The sequence below is a fragment of the Rhinopithecus bieti genome, unplaced genomic scaffold (assembly GCF_001698545.2).
Source record: "Rhinopithecus bieti isolate Rb0 unplaced genomic scaffold, ASM169854v2 scaffold_1618, whole genome shotgun sequence".
Lineage (NCBI taxonomy): Eukaryota > Metazoa > Chordata > Mammalia > Primates > Cercopithecidae > Rhinopithecus > Rhinopithecus bieti.
The window spans coordinates 1168613-1183070 of NW_016803937.1; the positions used below are offsets into that span (position 1 = coordinate 1168613).

Here is a 14458-nt window from a genome sequence, read left to right on the forward strand (position 1 = left end):
TGTGGGGCAGCTCTGGACGCAGACCTGTCGATACCTGTGAAAGCTGTCAGGCTGAGCCACCGTCCAGCAGGCGAAGAGACCACACTGGACCACTGCGGAGTCACTTGGCCAGCCCCACCCGGGTCCTCGTAGCCCTCTTATGTGTCCCAACTCCGAGCGGGCGGCCGACAGTGCACCCTGACAAGGCACGCGTGTACCATCGGGGACACCTGCTTCTTTAAAGTGACCGGATGGTGCCCAGGACCACAAGAACCAGCCTCATGACTGGGTGCCCAGCCTCCTTCTCCCTCCACTGTTAACTTTTTTGCCAAGATTCCAAAAATGAAGCTGCAGCCGAAAATAATTTCTTTTTCTTCTATAGCCCAAATGAATGATGGTGTAGAGATTTTCCCATCATGAGAAGTGCGGGCTCCATGTGTAGTAGGCCCAGGGGGTGACCTGTCTGAGGTTGGGGTGCCTTGGGGCCAGAGCCCAGAGGAGAACCCACGTTGGCGTTCTAGTAACGTGAACCCTCATAAGATCTTCAGGACAGCAGAGGCAGCGGAGATGCCGGCAGGCAGGGAGAGCCGGCCCGGCCAGCCCCTCAGGAATGAGGTTCGGTCCTATTCTAGCTCAAAATGATAAACCTCATCTCAGATGGCTGCTTGTGACTCCAAGAGACCACCAGGCCCCGGTGATAGCCAGAGCGGTACCCAGCATACCAATCCCGCCCACCTGCCTGGCGTGGCTGGGAGACGTGGCCAGGTGCTGTCTCTCCCTCCCTCTTTCACTGCTCCCTGAAGGCAGCATCTAAAGAGGCTGAGGCTGTCCTGTTGCTGCCCTGACCTCTGGGAAGAAGCCCGCAGTTCTGATTACGGACCTCAGACGGGGAAGCGCACAGGAGGCCTCGGGTGGCCAGGCTATGCTGCTTCTCCCTGGACGGGCAGAGCTGGCACATGGGAGGCACTTCACAGGTGACTAAGGAGGCATAGACCCGAGGCCTGGGGGACTGCAGTGTCCCGTGGATCCCAGCTGCGGCTATCAGGCCCACGGGTGGGAGAGCCAAGGGAGGGGCTCAGCTGGGCAAGGGGATGAGAGCGGGCGGGGACACTGCTGGGAGCTCCCTTCACCGCATGACCAACAACGTGCGTAAGCGAACAGGGCGGGAGAGCTGTGTGTGGCCTCAGGCAGTCACTCAGCCTCTCTGCCCGTTTTCCTGGTCTGTAAAATGGACCGAAATGCCTGCCCCGTGGTGTTCTTTGGGCAGTTTCTATAAATGCTTGGCCCAGCCTCCCCAGCACATGGCTGCTATCTGGGGCACTGTTCTGTTATTTTCATCCCTGCCCCTGCTGTTTGCTTAGACTTCCTCTGACTCCAGTGAAATCAGCCTCCACAGGCATTTCGTCAGCCCCTTGTTCATCCACAACACGGCTAGGCAGGTGCGCCCAGGGGGTCTGAGGCTTTAACGGACTTTAAATGTATGTCCCTGCAGCAAACAAGTTTCTGTACAGCCCAAGAGCAGCAAGGTTTGGGGCTTGAGGGGCAAAGATCCAAGGATGCTGGAGCCAGGGATGGGGCTGTAGTCACGGGGCTGTGGGGGAAGCGGGGAAGGAGGGCCCACCCTGGCAGGATCTCCCACAGCCGAGTCCACTGGGAAGCCAGCCTGCAGGCCTGGGGTGGGGGCACAGGGAGCCCACCCAGCAACACAGGGGCGACCCGGAAGTGGACAGAGAACCCCAGCGGCTCTATCACAAGGCCACACACGTGACACGCATCTCCCGGGACCGGGACTCCGGCTCTTGGAGGGCCACTTATAGAAAGGAGCCCTCTCCTTGCACAGAGTGTGCTACCCTCGGTTTCACCTCCGTGCCAACGTTTAAAATCAGGACGGGTTTCCTCCCCACACCGAGTGTAGAAATGCCTGGTGTTCTTTAAACGTGTGATGTCGTTTCCCCACTGGGTGACTGGTCTCGGTTTGCCCATCACACTCACGGCTGCTGGATCCTGATGGTCTCAGATCAAACACCCCGGGAAAGACCATGGCAAGCCTTCGAGCTGGATGCAGCCAAGGTCTAGTCTGACTCCAGGACCAGAGATGGAGGGGAGCTTGTCACAGCCCCCATGCCATTCTGCTGAGAGGCACCCCTGTCCGGTGCCAGGCTGACGTCCACACCTTCCTGCTGTTCCCACCAGCTGAGCTGACCCACTTTCCATGGCCGCCTGCCGCCAAGCACCCAGAGAGCTCGCTCTCGCCCATCTGCCCGCGGCCCAGCTGCTGGGGGAGCCAGGCGGACCCCCGCCCATGTGGGGGAGCAGAGGGAGGCGGACGCGCGGCGGTGGGTAAGGGGATGTGGCTGGGGTGACTGTGGGGTTTCTTTTGATTGCTCTGGCTGCCGAAACAGGGAGGTGTCCCCATCAGCGGAGTGGAGGTGGGGAGGCGATGCACAGGTTCAAGGCAAAGGGAAGGGAAGTGGGGCCGCCAGGCGGCATGAAGAGGTCGCCTGGAAGCCTGTGGTTTCACAGCAAAAATGCAACCAGGTGTGCGCTGCTTCTCCAGATCTCAGGTCCAGGGCAGGCGAAGGTTCCTGTCATCTCAGTTTGGGGCTTTGTCTAGATGAGTCCTCGGAGGTGCGAAGGGGTTGAGGGTGTGTCCATGCAGAGGGGAGCTGGGGGTCTGGGCCCCTGGCCCCGCTGAAGGAGTGGCCAGGGGAGCCAGCTACAGGGCAGACGGCAGGGCAGGGGTCAGCGCAACGTGCTCTGCAGTCCACAGATGTGGGACGGGACTCCCTTAATTTAGGTCTTCTTTAACCTCTTTCAGTAAAGTTTTATGATTTTTTTTCCCCATAAACACCTTTCACATCTTTAACGAGTTATTTCTTGACATTTCTATATCTTAAAGCTTTTGAACAGTGGCTTTTTAAAGTTTCCTTTTCGCATGACCGCTGATGACGGAAACGCAATGACACCTTGTGTATTGACTTTGATCCCCAAAAACGTGCTGATGTCTCTTCCTAGTTCTGATATTTATCCCTGGGAAATATCTTAGGTTACCTTTGGAAATTGTTTGGAGTTTTCTAGAACACAGCGACATCACCTGCGAATAGCGAGTTTTGTCTTTTCGTTTCCACAGTGTGCCTCTGGCTTGTTTTCTTTTCTTTCTCTGCTCCCAAGACCTCCACACAGTTGAACAGAAGCTGGAAGAGCGGCACCCAGCCCTGCTCCTGACGTTGGGCACGCGTGCTGCGGCTGCAAGGCTTCTGTGGAATCTCTTGATCGAGTCAAAGGAATTCTCTTTTTTTAATTTTCTAGAATTTTTTTTTTTTTTTAAAAGAGACGGAGTCTCGCCCTGTCACCCAGGCTAGAGTGCAATGGCGTGATCTCAGCTCACTGCAACCTCTGCCTCCCGGGTTCAAGCGATTCTCCTGCCTCAGCCTCCCCAGTAGCTGGAATTACAGGTGCCTGCCACCACACAAGGCTATTTTTTTGTATCTTTAGTAGAGACGGGGTTTCACCATGTTGGCCAGGCTGGTCTTGAACTCCTGACTTCCAAAGTGCTGGGATTACAGGTGTGAGCCACCACGCCCAGCCTTTTTTTTTTTTTTTTTTTTAAGCCTTTTTCTTGGATGCTGAATTTTCTCAAAAGCTGCGTCTGCTTCTGCTGTGAGGATCACATGAATTTCTCCTCCTTTAATCTGTCAGTGTGTTGAGTCACATTGAGTGATACGCTAAAGGTCAAGCCAAGCTGCAGTCACAGCCCAAACACGTGTCATGGTGAAAATCTAAAGGACTGAGATCGTTGTATTATTGGAAACTGTTATGATTAATAATAAGAGAGCTTAACAAGGGTATAGAATACAAGATATGACACCTGATTGAATCCAGCCACGGTTAGTTACCAAATGAGATCGTCCACTGCTAGATTTGGTTTGCTAATATTTTGCTTAGAATTTATCTGAGTAGGAGGCTGAGGCAGGAGAATCGCTTGAACCTGGGAGGCAGAGGTTGCAGTGAGCTGAGATTGTCCCACTGCACTCCAGCTTGGGCAACACAGCAAGACTCCTTCTCAAAAAAAAAAAAAAAAAAAAAATTATCTGAGTAAGATTAGGCTGTAATTTTTTTCTCTCTGCTGATGTCTTCAGATTTTGATGCCAAAGAAATGCTAGCCTTGAAAAATGAGTTGGGGGATGTCCACCTCTTTCTGCTTCCTGCAAGAGCTTGTGAAGGAATGGGGTTGTTTCCTCCTTCGGTGTCTGGTGAACACACGTCATTTGGGATCTTTTCCTCCCTATTTTCCAGTTCCCCTCCTCCCTCCTCAGAGGTGTCTAATCTGTATTATACCTATATACTGAATTCTTAATTTTGATAATTCTATTTTCTAGTGACAGAGCTACTGTTTGGTACTTTTTTAAAGTGTCCAGTCCATCGCTGTCGGTCTGTTTCTATTCTCTGTTATTTCCATAGGTTTTCATTTGTGTTGTTTTCTCTCCTTTGCCTGATTGTTTCTGTGTGCTGGACACCGTATATGCAAAATTGCTCACGGACATAATTTAGCATTATCTTCCTCCCAGAAGGATTAGTATTTGCTTCTGCCTGGCAGCTGGGGACACCAGCTGTGGAAGACCAGGTCAGTCCAGGGTTGTCACTGGGGCGATGTGAAGCCGAGTGGCAGCCCCGGGAGACTCAGGGTGCAGCCCTCCCAGGATTCGGCCCAATGGGAAGGGGTCCATTGGGGCCCTTGACCTTGGCAGCCCCAGGTCCCAGTGCCCATCCCTCTGGCTGCGAGGCTGGCCAAGGCCCCACACACCCACCCAGGCAGCACTTGAAAGGGCAGCCCCCAGCCCAGGAGAAAAGTGAGCCCCGGGGCCGCCCCGATGTCCAGGCACTCTCCTTGCCCGGACCCTTGACTAGGAGGGCTGCACTCCCCCGAGACCCTCAGCACATTTGTACGTTTCAGTCAGCTTTCCTGTTGACCCCGAGGAGGGCCTGCGGCACTGCCGAGCAGACACACCCAGGCCAGGCCCCTGTCCTTTCTTGCCTTCTTTTGGACGGACCAAGTATTTTTCTAATTGTAGCTTCCCCTCTACTAGCGTGGAAGTTACATACTCTGGGTGTAGCCTTTAACGGATAAGGGATTACGACTCAATGGCGCCAAGTCTAAATGTATTCACTTCCTATCATCTTCCTGAAGTTTGTTTTACATGTGCTAATTTTTATCTTTTTCTCTTTTTAAGCCCCACAAGGACTCTTCTTTTAGAAATCCAGTTTTTGGTCTGCCCACCTATTTACCACTTCCTTCATTCTTCCTCCCTTCCCCATCTCGGATCCTCTGTCTGGAACTGCGGTCCTCCCGCTTCATGTACAGTCTTACAGCGTCTCCTAGTGCAGGTCTGCCCGTGGCCAGCTTTGGCCCTTTATGTTTAAAATTTTTTTTCATTGAAGAATGACATTGTGAAGTGTGCAGATCATAGCACGCCGTCTCACAAAGTGAATACGCCCAGACTGGGAAACAATGCCAGCCTCCTGGAAGCCCCCTGCCTCGCTCATTCATCCCTGCCTCCTCTCGCTCTGTGGAGAAGAAGAATGTCTCACCCAGTGATGATCCTCCTGGAAGCCCCCTGCCTCGCTCATTCATCCCTGCCTCCTCTCGCTCTGTGGAGAAGAAGAAATGTCTCACCCAGTGATGATCCTCCTGGAAGCCCCCTGCCTCGCTCATTCATCCCTGCCTCCTCTCGCTCTGTGGAGAAGAAGAATGTCTCACCCAGTGACGATTTCATCAGTTTCTGAAAGGGGCACAGACAGGATCACATCGCATGTCTGTATCTCACACCACACACGTGCAACTAGCTGGTGTGACCGTGGGAGCCGCGAGCCACTCCTTTAGGTTGCTGCAAAGTCTTCCATGGACGAGCAGCCACTCTGTGTTGGTGATGGGCGTCTGAGGTTGTCCAGGATCGGGCTGACCATGGCTGCTGAGGCCATCCTGGCAGTGTCTCCTGAAGCCTGCTTGCCGCTTCTGATGGAGCCTCGGTGGCCTGGGCTCACTTGGCAGAAGGCGCCGCACCGTCTTCCACCCCACCAGGTGTGCAGGAGGCCCAGCTGCTCACACCCTCCATGGCGCGGGCCTTTTACACCTAAGGGATTCTGGCGGTTTTAATTTGACCAATGAAGTTGAGCACTTTTTCACGTTCACCAGCCATCTGGGGGCCTTCTCTTAGGTGGCTCTTCATGTCTTTGGCCTTTTTTCTTTTTTTGGTAGAGGGGAAAATTCACTAACTGTTAGATAGCCCAGCAGCAATGAAGGCAGGCAGGCTTCTGAGGAGGATCAGGAGGTCCTAGTATCTGCTCCTGGCAGAACAGAGTCCAGAAATTAACTCATATATATATAACCAATTTTTTTTTTTTTTTTTTTTTTTTTAGAGACAGAGTCTCACTCTGTCACCCAGGCTGGAGTGCAGTGGCGCGATCTCGGTTGATTGCAGCCTCCACCTCCCAGGTTCAAGTGATTCTCCTGCCTCAGCTTCCCAAGTAGCTGGGATTACAGGCACCTACCACATGCTTGGCTAATTTTTGTATTTTCAGTAGAGACGGTATTTTGCCATATTGGCCAGGATGGTCTCAAACTCCTGACCTCAAGTGATCCGCCCGCCTCGGCCACATTTTCTTTATCCAGTCTCTCACTGATGGGCATTTGGGTTGGTTCCATGCCTTTGCTATTGTGAATAGTGCTGCAATCGACATACGCGTGCACGTAAATTAGTTCAGCCATTGTGGAAGGCACGTGTCTGTTCCTCAAAGATCTAGAACCAGAAATACCATTTGATCCACCAATCCCATTACTGGGTATATACCCAAAGGAATATAAATCATTCTATTATAAACATGGCAATTTCCACAAAAATCTCTGCTTGGATTTTCACTGAAATTGCAGTGAATGTACCATTAAGAGAAAAATGATCATCTTTATGATATTGAGGCTTGCATTCACCAACAGGCTACATGCCTCCTCCATTTTTTTTTTCTTTTCAGGTTTTCTTCACTTTCCTAATATTTTATAGCTTTCTGTCCCAGACATCTTCTGTTAGATTTGTTTCTACATAGTTTAAATGTCTTAGTGTCTATAATCACATTTGTAAGTGATTATTACTGTTTGTTTCTGGAATTTAGAAATATAATCAGTTTTTTGTATGTTGGCCTTGTGGGCAGGAATCTTGTAAATTCACTTATTAATGGTTTGCTTGTGAGTTCCTTTGGATTTTCTTCACATATAACCATATCACCTGTAAATACTGACAGCTTCATTTCTCACTTTAAAGCCTTTTAAGCCTTTTTTTTTTTTTTTTTGAGACAGAGTTTCACTCTTGTTGCCCAGGCTGGAGTGCAATAGCACAATCTCGGCTCACCACAACCTCTGCCTCCTGGGTTCAAGTGATTCTCCTGCCTCAGCCTCCCGAGTAGCTGGGATTACAGGCATGTGCTACCACGCCCAGCTAATTTTGTGTTTTCAGTAGAGACAGGGTTTCTCCATGTTGCTCAGGCTGGTCTTGAACTCCCAACCTCAGGTGATCCACGTGCCTCAGCCTCCCGAAGTGCTGGGGTTTACAGGCATGAGCCACCGCGCCCGGCCCTTTTAAGCCTCTTTTCGTGCCTTGGTGTGCGAGCGCATTGTGGTGAAGGCAGCCATCTTTGTCTGTTACATCTCAGGGAGCGGCGGGGGGTGATGGGGGCAGTTCTCCGCTTTCCACCCTCGAATGGGCTGCTTGTTGTAGATTTCTTACAGATACCTTTGATCAAACTAAGGAAGGTCCTTTCTATTCCTGGTTTGCTAAAGGTTCTCTTAACCCATTCTGCCTGAGGTCGTCTACCACTTGGCAATGAGCTCGAGCAGTAGGATATAAAGAACTCCCACATGCTTGGCGTTCCAATAATGGAACACTAGGCATAGTTCATCATGCATGGGTGTTGAAGTTTACAAATTACTTTTCTGCATTTATTAAGATAACCATATAGTTTACCTCTTTTGTTAGTGTGATGTAATACATTGGCTTTTAAAATAGTATACCAACTTTGCATTCCTGGACCTAACTTGATCATGATAGATCATCAATGTCACTGGATCAGGGTTATTCATATTTTGTTTAGGGTTGCTTAGGATGTTCAAGAGAGACACTGGCCTGGCTTTTTTTTCTTTGAAACATCCTTGTCGGGTTTTGGTGTTAGGGTTATGTTGCCTTATGAAACAAGATGAGAAATGAGAGTCTCGTGTTTTTTGTTTTTTTTTTTGTAACAGTGAAATGCTGAGCCTGGAGTTTTTCTTTGTGGCAAGATATAGGTAAGATTTCCGAAAGACAGGAGCTAGTAAGATGTTCTGTTTCTTTTTATAGCAGTTTTTTTCCAATAATTTGTCAATTGCATCTAACGTTTCCAACTGACTTTTGAGACAGTCTCAAGTTTTTATGTCTGAAGGGTTCGTAGATTCTGACATTGTCATCTGTCCCTGCTCTCTTTTCTCTGACTAGTGTACCAGGGCTTTCTCAAGTGTACCAGTCTTCTCAAAGAATCCTATCTGGTTTTGTTGGTTGTATCTATCCTACATTTTGTGCCTCATTTCATTAATTTTTCCTTGTCTTTAAGCTTTTCTCTAACACAACTCTCGATATTCCCCGAGTTTTGACCAACTTGCATTTGTCATTCAATTACAAATACCTTCCCATGTCCAGTGTTCGTTCTTATCTGACCTGGGGGTTATGTAAATGTTTGTTATTTAATTCCCAAACATTCAGGGATTTTCTACTTTTCTTCTCATTAATTTTTGCCTTAATTCAATTTGGTCACAAAACACATTCTGCAAGCTGCCATCCTGTGGTGTTGAGGTGGATTCACATTCTAGTGGGTGGCAATTTGGAGAAAAGCGTGTTCCCTGAGGTTGTTGGGTGTGACATTCCTCACACATGGCTTGGATCAAGGTGTTCATCACCTTGCTGCAGTACCTTGCATCTCTACAAACGTTTTCTATGCCTTGTTTCTGAAGTGTTTGTCATAGTGAATTCCAGGACTTAAAATTGCACGATCCTTGCTGGGCATAGTGGCACACGCCTGTAATCCCAGCTACTCAGAAGGCTGAGGCGGGAGAATCACCTGAACCTAGGAGGCAGAGGCTGCAGTGAGCTGAGATCGCACCACTGCACTCCAGCCTGGGCAACAAGTGCAAAACTCTGTCTCAAAACAAACAAACAAACAAAAAAAAAAACACAAGGCCGTGCACGGTGGCTCATGCCTGTAATCCCAGCACTTTGGGAGGCCGAGGCAGGTAGATCATGAGGTCAAGAGATTGAGACCATCCTGGCCAACATGGTGAAACCCCATCTCTACTAAAAATACAAAAATTAGCTGGGCGTGTTGGCGTGTGCCTGTAATTCCAGCTACTCGGGAGGCTGAGGTGGGAGAATCACTTGAACCCGGGAGGCAGAGGTTGCAGTGAGCCGAGATCGTACCACTGCACTCCAGCCTGGGAGACAAGAGTGAAACTCTGTCTCAAAATAAATAAATAAATAAATAATAAATAAATAAATAAATAATTGCACGGTCCTTCCAGCCTTTTTCTGCAGGGCAGTACAGGGGCTTTAAAACAATTCACCTCCCTTTGTCCATGGCCCAAGTTACACAGTAATGTTTTCCAGTATTTTGTTTTTAAAGTTTCAATGAAATGATTTACGTATGTTTATTATTCTCTTTGTCCACCGCTCCATAGGCACCTCCCCTGGATTCATATTCCTGCTCTTGAAGAAAATTCCTAACAATTCCCTGTAAAGAAGGTGCCATCAGAAATGACTTTTTTTTTTTTTTTTTTTTTTTGACAGGGTTTTGTCCTGTCACCCAGGCTGGAGTACAGTGGCATAATCATAGCTCATTTCACCTCAACCTCTTGGGCTCAAGCGATACTCCCGCTTCAGGAACTCAAGTAGCTGGGACCACAGGTGCGTGCCACCATACCCAGCTGTTTTTGTATTTTTTTGTAGAGATGGGGTCTCACTATATTGCCCATTCTGGTCTCTAACTCCTGGGCTCAAGCAATCCTCCCACCTCAGCCTCCCAAAGCGCTGGGCTTATAGGCGTGAGCCACCACAACCAGCCTCTATTTTTGTTTATAAATTTTTGTTTACATACCACCTAATTCTTTATTTTATAATTTTGAGAAAATTTATATGCCAACAAATTCATCCTTTTAAGTGAAGGATTCAGTGACTTTCAGTGTAGAGTTGTGCACATGTCACCACTAATTCCACAACATTCTAATCACCCAAAAAGAAACCCCCTGCCCATTCGCAGGCACTTCCAATCCTGCCTCACCCCAGTCCCTGGCAACCACAAATCGGTCTCTCCGCAATTGTCTTTTCTGGACATTTCATATCAATGGAATCAAACAGTAAGTGCTCCTCTGCACAGCTTCACTCAGCACAGCTCCTCCGAGTGCTGGCCGGGCTGCAGCACGCATCCCTGCTCCATTCCTTCACGTGGCTGGATGACGTCCCGTTCTTTGGAGACTCTGCTCAGCACACTCTGTGTTCTGTTCACGTGGCTGGATGACATCCTATTCTTTGGACAGTCAGCTTTGTTTCTCCCTTCATCTGCTGATGGAAACCCAGGTTGCGTCTACCCTGTGGCTGGTATGAGCCGTGCTGCTAGGCACATCTAAGCATAGGCGCACGCGTGAGCAGCTGTCTTGAGGGCTCCAGGGTGGATCCTGCGAGTGGAACTGCTGGGTCAGCTGGTAGCGTGTCACCAGCATCTTGAACAACAGGTTCACTGAAGACCCAGCCCCAGACTGAGAGCTCTCTCCTCTGCGCCAGTGGCTCCTCCTCCACTCAGCACCCAGTGGGTGCCCACGCCTGCTGCCTTGCTTTCATCCCATCACAGGCATCTGTCCTTTCTCTCTGGCTGCTGTCAAAATGATCTTTGCCTGTGATACTTGCGCGTGTCGAAGCAGAGACTGATGTTCGTTTCTCCTACTTGGGGTTCTGTTCTACTTCCTGAATCCTTGAAATGCATCTTCCTTCTGTTTTCTCCATTCTCTCGTTCTGGGATTCCAATCAGATGCGTGTGGATTTGACATTCTACACCCCACCTCCCAGCTGGTCCCTTCTGTCTCCTGGAGAGTGGCCAAGCTCCGGTGACCTCCCAGGAGGCCTCGGCCGGGCTCCTTGTGGCGGCCATCTTCAGAGGCGGCCCCCCAACGATGGAGACACAGAGCCCAAGAGCACAGGCCCCCTTTTGAGAGCAGCTCATCCTAGACCCCCACCCCCAAGGGGACCCAGTCCAGGATCCTGACGCGGTGGGGCAGGCTGGAGCCACGACCGTCCGGATGGCAACGTGGAACTCCTCCCAGAGAAAGCACAGAGAAGCCCGGCTCTATGTCGGCGAACACGACTCCACGTAGGCCCTTCCCAAGCCCCCAACGCAACTGCTGCAACGGTGTGGGTGAAGCAGGCCAGGCCCGGCTGGTCACCAGGGATTCAAACTGCTTCTGGAACTTCTATTTGCAGGTATTTTCTCTGCCTTAAAAAAATTTGTAAATAGTAGGGTCTGCCCCTGTGGCTGTAACTTTCTCTAAGGAACCCAGGACTGTGCCTTCTGGAGCTGGCAGAGCTCTGTGGTTTACGAGAACAAGACGTTCCACAGCTGTGTCCTAAACCAGGTTTCCCCTCGACAGCTCCAATGACACGGAAACAGAACTCTGACTGTCCCGGGGTGCCCACACCTACTGTCTGCACAGTGGGGAGGGTAGCAGCGTGGCCTGAAGCCCAGCAAGCCCAACCCCCCCAGGAACAGGCACTCTGGCGAACCGTCTCGCGGGAGGAAAAGCGTAAGGCTGTTGTGGTCATAAATACATTTTATTTAATTAGAAATGCATAATTACAGTGTTTGAGAGCATTTCCCCTAGAAAAGTAGGTCAGCAATACCCCATCGGAACCGAGAGCTGGCTTTGCAAACACCTGCGTCATGACACTGAACAGAGCACACAGCAAAGGGCTCCTGCTACTCCCCTGGGATTTTTTTTTTCAAATTTTCTTTTTTGTTATAAACACCATAGCAAATTAAAAAAAGCTGTTTAAACAGAAAAATATCATAGTTCTTGATTTCCCGCGCATACGCGACGCTCTCCGCACTGTGCCTCCCCTCCGTCCTCCGACACCAACGGCATGACTCAAACGAAAGGTCTCCGGCTGGGGGCGGCGGCGGCTGCTCTTTCAGTTGACAGGGCGCTCTTCCCCGCGGAGGCAGCAGCCTTCAGACGCACTTCAGCAGAACCCGTGCAGCCGCTGCCTGTGCTGAGGCCGAGAGAGCAGGGCGCATGGGGGCCGGGCCATGGGCGGAGCCAGCGACGGGCTCCTGGTGCCGGGCGCTCCTCGTGCCGCGGGCACTGCTCACTGGATCTGGATGGCCCCGTGCTCGAGCTGCATCTCCGGCTGTAGCGTGGGCTGCAGGGCCTCGGCCGTCTGCAAAAGGGAGAAAGGAGGAACTTTCTAAAAAAAATACCCAGCACTGCATGGCCAGGGGGTGTCATGAACAGCCAGCAACATTCAGGCAGAATCAGAAACAGCACACAGGAGCGCGAAGGAGCCCTGACCGCCCCAAGGCTCACCCGACTTGGTACAGAACGCCTGGCTCCCAGCGGAAGGACGTGCCCACAGGGCGGCTCCGGCCCATCCAGGCCCCGGCCCGCCCCCCACATGGACTCGGCCACCCCGGCCGGCGCGGCAGCTGCTCCTGCCTCTCCACCCGGAACCCGCTGCCTCACTGGGAAGTAACCTGAAAGTAGAGAACATCCTGGCCCTCCCTAAGAAATTTCCCTGAAGCTGCAGAGACCATTTTGCCTTCCTATAAACACTGGCCCAACGCTTCAACAAAGGATTTTCGGGGCAGCTATGTTTCTTCCCTCAAAGTTAAATATAAGGTCTGGTCAATGAGTTACAGATATTAAAAGGACTGAAGTACACAATCACTGCTTTATCTTAAAATGAGTTAAAGGCGGTTGGGTGCGGGGTGGCTCATGCCTATAATCCCAGGACTTTGGGAGGCTGAGACGGGTGAATCACTTGAGGTCAGGAGTTCAAGACTAGCCTGGCCAATACGGTTAAACCTCGTCTCTACAATAAATACAAAAATTAGCCAGGTATGGTGGTGCACACCTGTAGTCCCAGTTGCTAGGGAAGCTGAGGCAGGAGAATCGCTTGAACCCAAGAGGCAGAGGCTGCAGTGAGTCGAGATTGTACCACTGCACTCCTGGGCAACAGAGCCAGACCCTGTCTCAAATAAATAAATAAATAAATAAATAAATAAATAAATAAATTAAATAAATAAATAAATAAATGTAAAGGAAAAATATACAATCTTGGAATGAGTCACTCCTCCTCCAGCTCAGCCACACGGAGCATGCCCCAAGTGGAGGAGCCCACTCCAGCGCATCGGTGCACACTCCCAGAAGCTTCAGCTGGAGGCACACAAAGGAAGAGCCAGGAGAAGCCACGAGCCCATGGCCAAGCCCACAGGAGGAAGACACCTGGTGACTTCTACTCTAGTTAAGGTCCTGCTTCATTTTATTTTTTAGAGATAGGGTCTTGCTCTGTTGCCCAGGCTGGAGTGCAGTGGTGCAAACACAGCTTACAGCTGCCTCGACCTCATGGGCCCAAGTGATCCTCCCACCTCAGCCTCCCAAGTAGCTGGGACCACCAGTGCGCACCACCATGCCCGGCTAAATTTTTTTGAGATGGAGTCTCACTGTGTCACCCAGGCTGGAGCACAGTGGTGCAATCTTGGCTCATTGCAACCTCCACCTCCCAGGTTCAAGCGATTCTCCTGCCTCAGCCTCCCAAGCAGCTGGGATTACAAGTACCTGCCACCATGACTGGCTAATTTTTGTATTTTTAGTAGAGATGGGGTTTCACCAGGTTGAGCAGGCTGGTCTCAAATTCCTGACCTCAGGTGATTGGCCTGCCTCAGCCTCCCAAAATGCTGGGATTACAGGCATGAGCCACTGTGCTTGGCCCCAGCTAATTTTTTTACGTTTTGTAGAGATGGGGGTCTCGCTACACTGCCCAGGCTGGTCTTGAAGTCCTGGGCTCAAGCAACGCCCCTGCCTCAGCCTCCCAAAGCACTGGGATTACAGACATGAAGCACCACACCTGGTCTAGGTTGTGGTTTTTCAAGACAAATGTCAAATGACACTCGATATACTGTTTCCTGGATGGAGGAGGGGCCTTCCAGGTTAGGATGAGGGGTCAGTGCAGGGACTGTCTCCTGAGAGCCTGGCCACAGCTGGGAAGGCCTAATGGGAAGGGGTGAACCTGAGCTGGAATGGAGGAACCACACCAGGGCCCTGGGGTGGGTGGCTGCAGGCCACAGGAGGCTGGGGTAGGGGGGCCACTGCGTGGGATGCAAAGCTCCTTCCCCCGGACAGCTGGAAAGGCAGCTAGGGACCAGG

At 50.8% G+C, this 14458-nt stretch overlaps 1 protein-coding gene across 17 annotated transcripts in view; it reads right to left on the reverse strand.

Annotated features, from left to right (window-relative positions):
* Positions 1-11848: 11848 nt before the first annotated feature.
* BANP (BTG3 associated nuclear protein) overlaps positions 11849-14458 on the reverse strand; it is a 130315-nt gene continuing 127705 nt past the window's right edge. For all 17 annotated transcript variants that reach the window (XM_017859984.1, XM_017859949.1, XM_017859959.1 and 14 more), the window contains one exon: positions 11849-12473. In XM_017859984.1, the coding sequence (XP_017715473.1) occupies positions 12402-12473 (72 nt within the window). In that variant the 3' untranslated portion in view covers positions 11849-12401. The remainder of the gene's footprint in view (positions 12474-14458) is intronic.